General features: G+C 36.7%; 1 protein-coding gene across 2 annotated transcripts in view; it reads left to right on the forward strand.

Moving 5' to 3' along the window:
- LHPP (phospholysine phosphohistidine inorganic pyrophosphate phosphatase) overlaps positions 1–12,452 on the forward strand; it is a 136,764-nt gene extending 124,312 nt beyond the window's left edge. For both annotated transcript variants that reach the window (XR_015728335.1, XM_034436406.3), the window contains one exon: positions 12,057–12,452. Coding sequence is in view for 1 of the 2 variants with exons in the window: in XM_034436406.3 (XP_034292297.1) it covers positions 12,057–12,153 (97 nt within the window). In the remaining variant the exon portion in view is untranslated. The remainder of the gene's footprint in view (positions 1–12,056) is intronic.
- Positions 12,453–12,719: the final 267 nt, after the last annotated feature.

A 12,719-nucleotide genomic window follows, 5' to 3' on the forward strand; every position in this document is an offset into this window, starting at 1 on the left:
GGATGCCATGTTCTTTGGAACCTTGTTTGAACCAAGTTAATGGCCTTTTAGGCTTCCTCCATGTGAGTAGGAACACTTTTTGAATAGTAAGAATTATATGTCACGGGTGGTGGGGGCATCAGGATTTTAGAGATGCTTAGGTGGGGCACGGCCAAAAAAAAAGTTGGGAACCACTGGTCTAGTGGTTAAAACACTAGGCTAGAAACTAAGAGACTGTGACTTCTAGTACTGCCTTAGTCATGAAAGCTGGATGAGTGACTTTGGGCCAGTTACTCTCAGTCCAGCCCACCTCACAGGGTTGTTGTTGCAGAGAAAATAAGAAGTGGAAGGCGTGTTAGATATGTTTCCCACCTTGAGTTATTCATAAAAATAATAAAGGTGGGATATAAATAAAATAAACAAAATTTTACTTGAGACAGATTAAATGACATTTTGGTAGGATTGTGCATTGAGTCGTCTTGTTGCCTGATGCGTAAGGATTGCCTTCCTAAATAATTATTAGTATATTTAATATACAGACTTGTAATCTGCATTGCTCAACGTTGTTAGAAGCCAAAATATTGGATTCAGTTTTCCAGGCAGCTTGAGAGAGACCAAAAAGTTAACATCTCAAATACAGTGAATTAATAAATACACCCTATATAATTCTGTAGTTTAATTTCGGGTTTCTTTTTTATATTTGGAAGCCTGTTTTTTCCATGAAAGATTACTTTTCATGATAATATCTAATTACCATGATACAGAACAGGCCACTTGGGAGGGAGAGATGGAGAAGAATCAACAATGTAACTCACAATTAATAAAACTAAATTACAGGGATATTAACCCAGATTTTAATCATTGAACTGAAAAGTCTTTTCACAATTTTCTCAGTAAATTGGTACAAGGGAATAAAATGGGAATAGTTACTGTTTCGGGTGAGGGGACGAGAAAAAGGCCCCAATTTATTGAAAACAGCTGTGCTACTACCAAAAAATAGTTTTTCTTAGTGTATGTATATTATTAGATATATTATTACTATATATTAGAGGGATTGTATAATTTCATATGTAAATGTATGTATGTCTCTATCTATCTATCTATCTATCTATCTATCTATCTATCTATCTCCTCTAATCCTACAGTCCTAGCATTCCTTTCAATATGATAATTTAGCATCAATATATTCCCCAAATAAATGATGTATTATCCCGGAAAGATTTTAAAAGTTAGCAGGTGAACCAAAAGAAATAAAAGAGTAGATAAGAATTACCATCAAAAGGGTGGGCACTTGTTGCTTAAAAGCGAAGTAGCAGGTTTCAAATATCATCCCCAGGATTAGAGAAAACCACTAGAGGGTATTGTAGCTTTTTCATTCTTTCCAGCCAAGGAGTTGTTTGATATTGAAGTACACATTCTGAGCATTGCCCAGAGCAGCTGGCAAGAGCGTCTCTCAGCACAGATAAGCAGACCAAGCAGCTTTTCCCGCAGTCAGGGGTAACCAGGCCTTGAGCAATATATAATATGAATATATTGGTAGACAACCTTCAGCGCTCCATTTACAGCATGATGTTAAAGGGTTCCTTGTTTCCTTTTAATTATGTAATAACAAAAATTGAGGACCCAGTTTGTGGGGGCAATAAGCTGACTTTGTATAAAATATACAAAAGTATGAAGGCTATTGCTTAACGCACTGTAAGCCGCCCTGAGTCTCCGGAGAAGGGCGGCATATAAATCAAATTTAAAAAAAAATAAAATAAAAATTGTGCCTTTACATATTATTTATACAAAGCACACGTCAAATGCACATGAATCAAATGCATTTACAAAGTTTTGAAATGTGACAACACTTTTCTGTGTTCGTTTTTGGATTTTGCACAAAATATGCCTACCAGGGGCAATGCAGAAACAAGTATTATGGGCATGATAAGAACTGTGCACTAAATGAACCATTTTAGGAGTAATGTGCACAAAATGCAACTTCTTGTGACAAAATTTGGAAACTTGGCATTGAATTTGCGATCAGGAAAATGAGCAACTGAGTGAAAATTGATAAATTGAATCTATAACTAGTTGTAATAGGAAATAGCATGAAGGAAGGTTTATCTTTCTTTTACTATCATGCATATTCTTCCCATAATCGTTGCTTTGAAAGGAAGGGGAAATATGATGAAACTAATAACTTTGCGGGGGAACGTTCCAATTAAAATAAAGTCTAAAAGGATGGTGTTGGAACACATGCTTTGCATACATTTGATCCAGATTTAATCCCTGTCATATTTAATTAGCAGTGAGAAAGACCTCTATTCAAAGTCCTAGAGAGTTACTAGGCTGAAATGATTAACAGATGTTTCTGTGGAGATGTCTTGAGCAGTACAAATTGCTCTGGGAAAGGAAAGGCCAGTGATTTTTTAAAAAATCCCTTTTAAACCATATAGAGAGGACTATTGATTCATATTCACAAAGAAAATGAACATCATTTAAGAATTCCATCCATATAATTAACAGTTTTATGGAATGGGAAGCTGGGACAATATGTGTTGCGCTTCTCTTTTTCACATCCCCATCACTGGTTGGGGAGAATATTTATAAAGGGAAATATGTTCTATATGTATGCATCTCACCAAGACACATATAGTTCTGTAGTTCAGTTTTGTGTGGTTGTGAGGCTTTGACCTTCATGGGGATGTGGTGATTGGGTTTGATTGAGGATGTGATTAGATGACATTTGCAAATTACCACATGTTAAAAAACCATAGCTCACCAGGTTAATTGTGATCACAATGTAAGTCTTAGCATTAATGAAAGTAATTACAGGGCTGACAGCGATTCACCTCCTGGAATGGGGGAATTTGTTCCATAAGGCAAAAAGGATTGTGTGAATCTTCCTTTGGAATGAAAGAATAATGATTTTTCCTCTTATGTACCCTTACATTTTGTAAAATTTGATGTTGTTTGGACTTACAATAAATGCTGGTGGCATTTGTTATCTTATGGATGTTGAGATTTAGTCTTCAAAATAATAAAAATAAACTTTATTTCATCTGTGAGAGACATTGAATAGTTTTAGGAGATTTATTCCCTCTTTTGTGCGAATATATATTTACTGTCCTTGGGGATGTATTTAACTGAAATTCTTTGAAGCTGAATAGTTGAAAGCACCAGCTAAACAGATCTTATTACTATTAAAATTAACTGTAATTATATATTGTTTTGCTCTTACTGTACATCACTGTATTTTGTTGTTATACATAGATTGTAGCTGTTGCTTCTGTAAACTATAGAGAGTTTCTTTGAAGTAATTTATAAATGCATAGCAAATACATATTTCTAAAGAAAAACTTAATTTAATATGATAGTTAGATTATCACTGTATAATTATTTATATAAAAAGTAATTTTATAGCATCGATCTCAGTGAAAATTATGTGTATAAGGTAGTATATTACCTCAAAGAAGTGGCAAAACTGAAAATTTGCTTCTTAGATTGATATGATTGAAACAGCATGTATAATATATGCTAATTTTTCCAAAATTAATCCTCTGAAAATGCTGGATATAGAAAAAGAATGGTTATTTTATCTTTAGCTAAAATCTGTTTGATAAGGTGTTCCTGCCAAAACATGCCGTTGATAATTCTTCTAGAAACTTGCCAGGTTATAGTATGATTATTGGTATGATTATTATGGTTATTATTTGATAATATGAGGAATATGAGATGCGTATGTTTGTCTCAGCATAGCTGTTTGAGACAATATATTTGCAAGAGAATACCATAAATGGTTATCATGCTTTGTTGATACTTACCTTCACATGGCCACTAAATATACATGTTCATATATTTTTATACTCTGTGTGTATGTGTGTGTGGAGAGAGAGAGGGAGAGAGGGAGGGAGACGAAGAGAGGGGGGTGGAGGGAGAGAGATATGATATTCCATAATTAGGCTATGACTGTCTAGAATCCTTCTCTCTTACATTTCCAGAAAGCGATGATGGAATATAAACTGTGGCAAGATAGGCAGCGAACAGATTTTATACATAAATAAATAAAAATATAAATGCCAACAGCAGAAGCAGTGTGTTCTCAATTGTCATGTTCTCCAAAGCTCCTTCCTATTCAGGGCTTTGAGTCCGATCCCTGATATCCTGAGAAGATACTGGAAGCATTTAGCAACTAGTGCAACATACAATTAAAATCAGTAAACAAGGGTTTCTAGATTACATGTTCGACAATAGATTAGCTAATGCATTGTCTATTTGCAGCATTCTTATTTCATCTTGAGAGCCAGAGGTGTTTAGAAAGCAGAGATGCATTAAGAACAGCTATTGTAATGTTTGACAGACATTGATACAATTAAGATGCCTAATGCACATGAGAAGCAGATTAGAGTTGGAAGAACTGCTTAATGTGAAACTTGTTTATACTGGAACTAGAATCTTATTTTCATCAATAATTCTTGCCTGCCAGAAAGCAGACTGCAGTCACGTTTGGCCCAGAAGTGGTTGAGAAAGTAGATTGTAAAATATTCCTGGTTTTCAATCAGTTGCACAGCCAGTGATCATTTTCACAGTGTGAGTTCTTTCAATCTTATTTTCCCTTCCACTGTATTTTTTGTTTTCTTTCGTTTATTGTTTCTCTTTCTTAACTGTATATATTTGTCTTTAGAAGTGTATTTTGGAATACATGTAAATGAATGCAATATCTGCACTGATTTACTCTCACTAACAAAACTCCAGCATTCTAATACTAGATTTTACCTTACTCTACAACAGTGATTCTCAACCTTGGCAACTTTGAGATATGTGGACTTCTGCTCCCAGAATTCCCCAGTTCAATGCTGACTAGGAAATTCTGGGAGATAAATCTCATCCAAGACTGAGAAACACTGCTCTGAAACTTTATTTTAATTAAATCACTGACATTTGCTCTTGAGCGACAGAGGAAAAGTATAAAAAAACTAGAAATTTGAATACTATCATAAAACAGAAGGCTTCCCACTATTTTTATTCATTTCTATTCAGTATACGCTCTTATCCTATGAAATGTAATGGGATTTTCCCACTAAATATGGAGGCACGGACCTACACATCTTTAGTAACAATGCTAAAATGATACAGGAAAAGAGGAACTTGATAATTTGGCTTTTGCACTATGAAGTTGTATGTATTTATTCTGTAGCCCATGGGATTGCTTTGGAATAACTGAAAATTGTAGTTGCTGTAGGAAACTGGCTTTGCTCCAGGGCAACAGAAGCTTTTGAAAAATCGTACTATGCTTCCATTTTCTACACACCAAAGTTAAGCAGGAATTCTTCCCTAGTGATCTTTATCTTCACTTTGTTAGCTTTCTTCTCTGTTCATCAGGAATATGATGGAGCCAGATTGTTAATTATTTAGTTGTATTGTTAATAGTCATCTGACAATTGTAAGCCACAACAAAGGACTTAGAACAAGGTTACAAGTCAGTTCTCTCTAATTCTCTCTCTAATACTTCCTGCCAAATCTTCTCAGTTTGCACACGCAGTATTTTACAGTGCCAACCTATGATCTTCAAGCATCAAGGTTATTGAAGAGGAGAAAAAAGCATGAGGTTCCTGTATCAAAATGTAAACTTATGGGTTTCTATGGTAAATCTCCTTGGCCAACTTTTTTACTTTATCAGCATGCAGACTTGCTGGAAAAAATAGTAGCAGGAAACACAAGCACAAGACTGGTGTTTCCTGACATTATTCAATTTACCTATTTATTTATGGAAATAATTATTTTACTTTCCTGATTCTGTGCAGTTGTCTTCTTCTTTCAAGTGTTATTCCCGCGCTATGCCAGGGTCTGCTTATTCCCGCTATGGCTTGGTCCTTTCTTGTGCAGTGAAGAAAAATATAATCTATGGTCAGTTATCTCATCTGTCCATGATAATTAACATTAACATGATAAGCTTTACATGACGAGCTCTAATGTCTTTATTTTACTCTCTCCTTATTAAACTGCAGGGAATAATTTAATTAGCTGAATTTAGTCTCTTTTTTAAATACTGTACACCTCTGCTTTTGATAGTATTTAGAAATTAAAAGAGCATATATTTTTATCAAATAAAAGAAATAAATAGCTGGGTTCTTTCCTGATTTATGTACTTTAAATTAAAATGAAATTTAGAGTAAAACAAAACCTTCCATTTAAAAGAACTTGGTTCTTGGCCCTGAAGAAATAATACAACCCAAGCCATGGAAAAAATGGTGGGTGGCTGCAGCTAATGTCTCTGAAAGTCAAAGAACAAAACTATTTAAACTTTAAAAACAAAACAAACCATGGCTTTGGATAACTGTGCAGGCAACTCCCGAGTCCTATATTTGTACATGAGGCTAGATTAAGATAATCAAGGATTGATCACTTGTTATTCAGACTTATTCGGAAATGGAATCAATTAGTCTGAGTGGGCATGGTTGCCATAAGATTTATGGCTTAGCATGAGATGCGAACAAAGTCATTGTCTGAGTTCCCACATCACAGTAAGCCATAGTTCACAAAGCTCTTAGACCAAAGCTGTAGGGGGCTTAGCACAGCATGTGAATACTGGGTGTGTTTTGTTGCAATATATTCCTTTACATCTTTCGGTAATATAGTGTCTCTGTATGTGTATATTTATATTCATTTAAAAAAAAATTTGTCTAATATACACAATGAATTGGGGAATATCAGCACAGCTTAAAATACTGATTGAGTGATTTTACATTAGGATATTGGGGGGAGTGTATGCTTAAATCTTGGTTCCAAAGTGGAATATACGATGGAATTTACTTCAGAGAGATACAATAGCATGTGCTTATACTTTTATTGATTCTTATTTAATTAATTTCAAGTATCTTGTCTTTTAAGAAACAAATCCTGCTTAAGTAACATCATTAATAATAAATACAATTATATATTATTTTTAAAACAATGGAATACTTTTGAAATTTCCCCCCAAAAGCTGTTTCTGCTAATGTCAAGCAAGAGTTGAGGAAGACAAATTTGCAATAAGTAAATGTTTAGGATGATCTTTATTTGCTATCTTCTATTCTTCCCTATTATATTCTGAATGCAAAGAAACTCGAGTGATGCCTCAAGATAAAAGATAAAATTTTCATTAATAACTTTTGAATACCATGCCAGTTAGCTTCTGGGTGCAATTCAAGGTGCTAGTTGTTTCAGGACATGATTGACTTCAATAGTTGTAAGTATACTCTATCTAGATTTATCCCTCTAAATTTAGGATAGGGGCAACTTCTTCCAATCCACATGAGTTGGATTGTAGTTTCCACAATTTCAAGTTTTTGGCCTCCGTATGTCCTGTTTTTGGCCTCTGTGCAGGACTTTTGTGGAGGCCGAAAATAGGGCGTGCAGAGCAGAGGTGGGTTTCAGCAGGTTCTGACCAGTTCTGGAGAACCGGTAGCGGAAATTTTGAGTAGTTCGGAGAACTGGTAGTAAAAATTCTGACTGGCCTTGCCCCCATCTATTCTCTGCTTCCCAAGACCCAGGTGATCGGGAGGAAATGGGGATTTTGCAGTAACCTTCCCCTAGATTGGGGACAGAATGGAGAGTTTACAGTATCTTCCCACTGCCCACCCACTGAGCCATGCCCCGCCCACCAAGCCACATCCACAGAACCGGTAGTAAAAATTTTTGAAACCCACCACTAGTGCAGACGCCAAAAATGGGACACATGGAGGCCAAAAACGGGGCACGGGAAGGCCAAAAACGAGATGCGTGGAGGCCAAAAACGAGGTGTGTGGAGACTGAAAATGGGGAGCGCGGAGGCTGAAAATGGGGTGCACAGACGCCAAAAATGGGGCCTGTGGAGGCCGAAAATGGGACATGCGGAGGACAAAAACAGGACGCACTGAGGCTGAAAACAGGGCACGCGTAGGCCAAAAACAGGGCGCACAGAGGCCAGGGCGTGTGGAAGCCAAAAACGGGAGTGCGTCTTATGGTCAGGTGCATCCTATGGAGCGACAAATATGGTAATAGCCAACGTCCTTAACAGCTTATTAAATTGAAATATTTTTTCAATTCTTATATTAAATTGGCTCTTCAGCTAAACTGCCCTATTGAAAAATGTGCGCACCTTACATATGCTCAAAATTCATTGTAAAAAAATACAATTTGAAAATTTTATTGGGAAAATATGAAATATTTTCAAAATCAGTGTCAAGGCTTGAATTTCTCCTGCTGTGAAATAAAACTTTCCATATGTCAGCAATAGCTTTCTTGTCTGTTAAAAATGAAATTCATTAGCATAAGAAGCATTTGCTCATAGATTCTGGCATCTCACTAAATACTCATGTGTGAAAAGGAAAGAAAACACATTCCTTTGAACATTGGACTTTATTTTTGAGCTCTATAAAGGAAACTGCAAAATAAACAGCAGATTACCAGATGGTCTGATGAATCAACAATAATAAAAATTTCTAAGCTCAAGGTTATAAGATATTAGGATATGATTATCTGTTACAATGCCCTAACTCTGAAGTTACTGCTTTAATAAAGAAAGACAGCACTGTTTATAATTACAGTGTACAAACTCAGAAAATGAAGGGCATGTAATGAATACACCGAAAGCTTTAATTTTCTGCATTAAAGGATGCATTTTACACCATTCCTCATATGAAAATATAGCTTACAAATATCATAAGTGAAACAATCCCTTCTTGCAGAAGTTACAGATTTAAAAACATACAACGAAACAGGATTAAAAAGAATAGGAAAAGTGTCGAATCAGAGCCAAGTGGTTTTCAGTACCACAATCAGCAGATCAAAGAGATGGATCTGCCCATAAACAAGCTGTTATATTCTATTACTCAAGTGGCCTTGGGCACAGTGAGTGGCTGGAGAGAGGAAGGGTCCAGCTTTTGCAACTATATATTTCTGTTTACCCAAAGAACAGGAGTGGTTTTGCCAAACTGGACACGGTATAACTGCATCAATTCTATATTGAAAATCTAGCACTAGTTACAAGCATTTTCACAGCCTTGATTTGAGAGTCTGGTTTTAAGTTTTAAAACCCTAGATGCTTTTAAATCAGTTATCTGCAGGGTAAAGCATTTCTGTTATTATGGGTAACAATTTCTCAGAATAATTTTTCAGTTATCAAAGCTACAAAGGGACTGCCCTCCAGAGTTTGGAAGCAACACCAATAGCATTTTTTAAAAGGCTCTTCCCATATTTGTGTAGCTGTCATTAATCTCCATACAAAGATTATCAAAAAAAGTATCAAGGAGCTGCCCTTGAAGAGCATCCAGAAGCTCCAGTTGGTGCAAAATGCAGCGACCTTCATGGTTTTGTGCAGACCTCGGTGCGCACATGTATCACCTCTCCTGCAGGAGCTGCATTTGTTGCCGATTTGCTTCCGGGTGCAATTCAAGCTGCTGGTTGTCACCTTCATGGCTTAGGACCAGGTTATCTGAGGGACCATCTCTTGCTGGTCACATCTACTTGACCCACCAGAGCGGGGAGGCAAGGATTGTTGCAGGTGCCATCCCCTAGGGAGATACACCTGGTGGAACCAAGAAGAAAGGCCTTCTCCGTAGTGGCTCCCTCTCATTCCCCTAGAGATTAAAATGACCCCCATTCTGACACTCTTCCGGAAGGCGCTGAAGACCTGGTTCTGCCAGTGGGCCTGGGAAACACAAAGCGGGATGAAGCCCATTAATTGGCTCATAATGATGTGTTGTCACCGGAGCAAGGGGTGGGGGGTTATTTTATTATATATGATTATCTCTTTTATTAGTTTTATTGTTTTTATATGATGTTTTTATATTCTTGTAAGATGACTTGAGTCGCTATGTGAGAATAGGCTACAATATAAATATAAATATAAATACATACATACATACATACATAATCTTATCTTGAGTATAACTTAATCATTTTAATTTTTTAGTTTTTTAAATTATTGCTAATGACTATAATACTACTTGAACATTTCATTATGGTTGTGTTTTTTTTAATTCTTCTATTTTGTGGTGGTTTTCACAAAAGTTAAATTCTCTGAATAAATAGAAGTAAATTGTAATCTCATACACTGACTGTGTGGCAAATTAGATAAGTAGACTACCAATGAAGATAAATGAGTATAAATGAGGACTTTCATCCACTTGATAAACAAAGACAGCTTCAGAGCATTATCAAAAGGGAAAACTCCCTGGAAGCCTCATCCCAAATCAAATATATGATTTGTTCTGACAATCATGTGTTGAATCCTGCAAATCAGTCATTGGTAGCTTTATCTTCACCGGTTGATAAGTAAATAAAACCTTGGGTCTTAAACTGGTTGAATGAAAATAGAATGAGTGACTGAAGCTGCAGTGACTGTGATTCCTGCCTTTGAAGCCCACAGAACTAAGATGATTTCTTAAGATGCTCTTAAGATATCTCAAGATATCACCTTCATTCCAAAATATCACCCCAAGATATCACCTTGAATCATTCCAAAAAGAAGCTCATTAAAGACTGCTGCTGCAGTCAAATCTACCAAAATATATAGAATGTATCAAAAAGTCAAATTCCATAAGCCATTAGAATTCACATTAGAGTAAATGTTACTGTGTATTCATAGGTCATGAGTTAAAGGAATCAGGAAGTATTCAGAACAAAATGGCAGCCAATTTGAACATTTAATGTAATGTATTTAATAAATCGTGTTATACGGGACTATGGGACTAGCTCTCATTCCAAGATGGTACAAATAAATGTATGTGAAATTGATCACTGTTTTGCAATGCTTAATAAAAAATGATTTAGTGTAATTACTAAAGGGAGCATTAGGCAAGTTTGTCTGCATGCTGACCATGACTCATTCAATAATTAAAATGTGAGTTGAAGTGGGGTCCTACTTTAATTTCCTAAGTATTAAGGTGGATAGGTGTTTGTTTTTGTAACTTCATCACTGGTATTGAACAACATGTTCAAAACCTTAAATTTGCTTTGGTTAAATAGGTAAATTAACTTACTTAACATAAAATTACATTGATAACAACTTATTAATTAGTCTCTCCTTTGTACAGGACAGAATAGTCCATTGGTAGATATGGTCCATAGTTTATTGGTTTTGGTAGGGAGAAGGAAGGTGACAGTGACCAATTTGATGACACAGTGGGGGCAGGAGTAGCATCCTCTTTTTAACTCCTATTAAGGTGAATGATGGCCTGATTTTATAGACTGTGGGTTTTACAGTTTAAATGTAAAATATAACATGTAGGAATTTAAGCTAATGATGATTTTAATAGCTGACCAGCTGCGATAAGGCTGTAAACCAAGATGATGCAATGAGAATGAGTCAGCGGGGTATCACTTTAAGAGGCTGACTATATAAGGGAGGCCATTAGAGGGCGTCTCTCTCTTCTCGTGTATCTCTCTCCTCATGTTCTATCTCCATTGTAGTTCTCTGTGTATTTCTATACGTGTGTGCTTTCTGTTATAGTTGAAGATTGATTGATTGCCTGGCTTTGCTTACCACGTGTATGTATATATACTGTAGATAACTTGTAGATAAACCACTGTTCATAAGACAAAACCTCTGTGTACTGTATTTTGCTCCTGGGTTGTCTTAAACTAGCAGTCACACTGTGCACACTCTGACAGAATTTCAAGGATTCTTTGAACAATGTTTGTGGTTTACTGTCTCAGAATGGTAGGAAAAGCCCACTACAGATTTTTAGGACTTGCACTGCCAACATGTGGGTGGTGCGTTTGGAAGTGGTTCCAGGGATTGCAAAAAAAGGGGGGGGATTCAGGGCTGGAATTTGCCTAATCCTGCTCAGAACCATGTCTGTACAAGCAACCCCTACAATAATCAAGTGCATGGATAAACACAGCACAATCCTGGGGTGGGAGTGCGGGAGAGATAAAATACAAAATTTGCTGTGGACCATGTTCATTATATCTTTGTTTAAACATTGATTCACGGCTAAAAGAGACAGAAGGCACAGTGTGAAGTAGCACTAGGAAATTAGACTCTGCGGAGAATGAAATTGTGTAACTTGCTACTGTTTGCATGCCCCAATTCATCCTCTCGCTGTTTTGTGCTTTTATCCCCTTTGCAGGCCTTGTGATGAGCAGCATCCAGAAGTCAAAGCCGACCTTTATGTGAACAACCTGGCAGAAGCTGTTGATGTAATACTCAAGTATTTGCATAAATGAAAATGCTGCAGGAGTCCACTCTAGGCAGATGTTAATGTAAGATCTTTGGCATAGCTGCACATTTCTAGCAATGTTCAAGCCTTCCTCCATTGTTTATGGACTAATTGGGAAGCAACTTGCAGTATCACAAACATGCCTTCAACAGTCTAGTTTAATTTGCCATTGTATCTAGTTAACCACAATAAAAACAAAAAGTTCAATGCATCCCTGTTACTCTGCTCTAGGAATCCTTTGAATCTTGTTTGTCTGATTTGGGGGTACTGTAACACATCACTGAATAAACCTCTGTGCCATGGGAACTGTTTTTTGTCTTGGCCATTTTTTATTATTATCTTATTTCTTGCAAAAAAGAACCCTACAGGAGGGGTGTCAAACTCGATTTCATTGAGGGCCGCATCAAGCTTGACCTCAAAAGGTCGGGGTGGGTGTGGCCAGGGTACGCATGGCCAGATCAACATCACTCATGTCGGGGGCACCTGTGGTGGCCCAAGTGCTCTGCCATCAAAAATGGGCTCTCGAGCTCCGTTTTTGGTTGTGACAGCCTCCTGCAAGCCTCTGCCAGTGAA

The sequence above is a fragment of the Pantherophis guttatus genome, chromosome 6 (assembly GCF_059756535.1).
Source record: "Pantherophis guttatus breed Tessera chromosome 6, ASM5975653v1, whole genome shotgun sequence".
In the NCBI taxonomy this organism is placed as follows: domain Eukaryota; kingdom Metazoa; phylum Chordata; class Lepidosauria; order Squamata; family Colubridae; genus Pantherophis; species Pantherophis guttatus.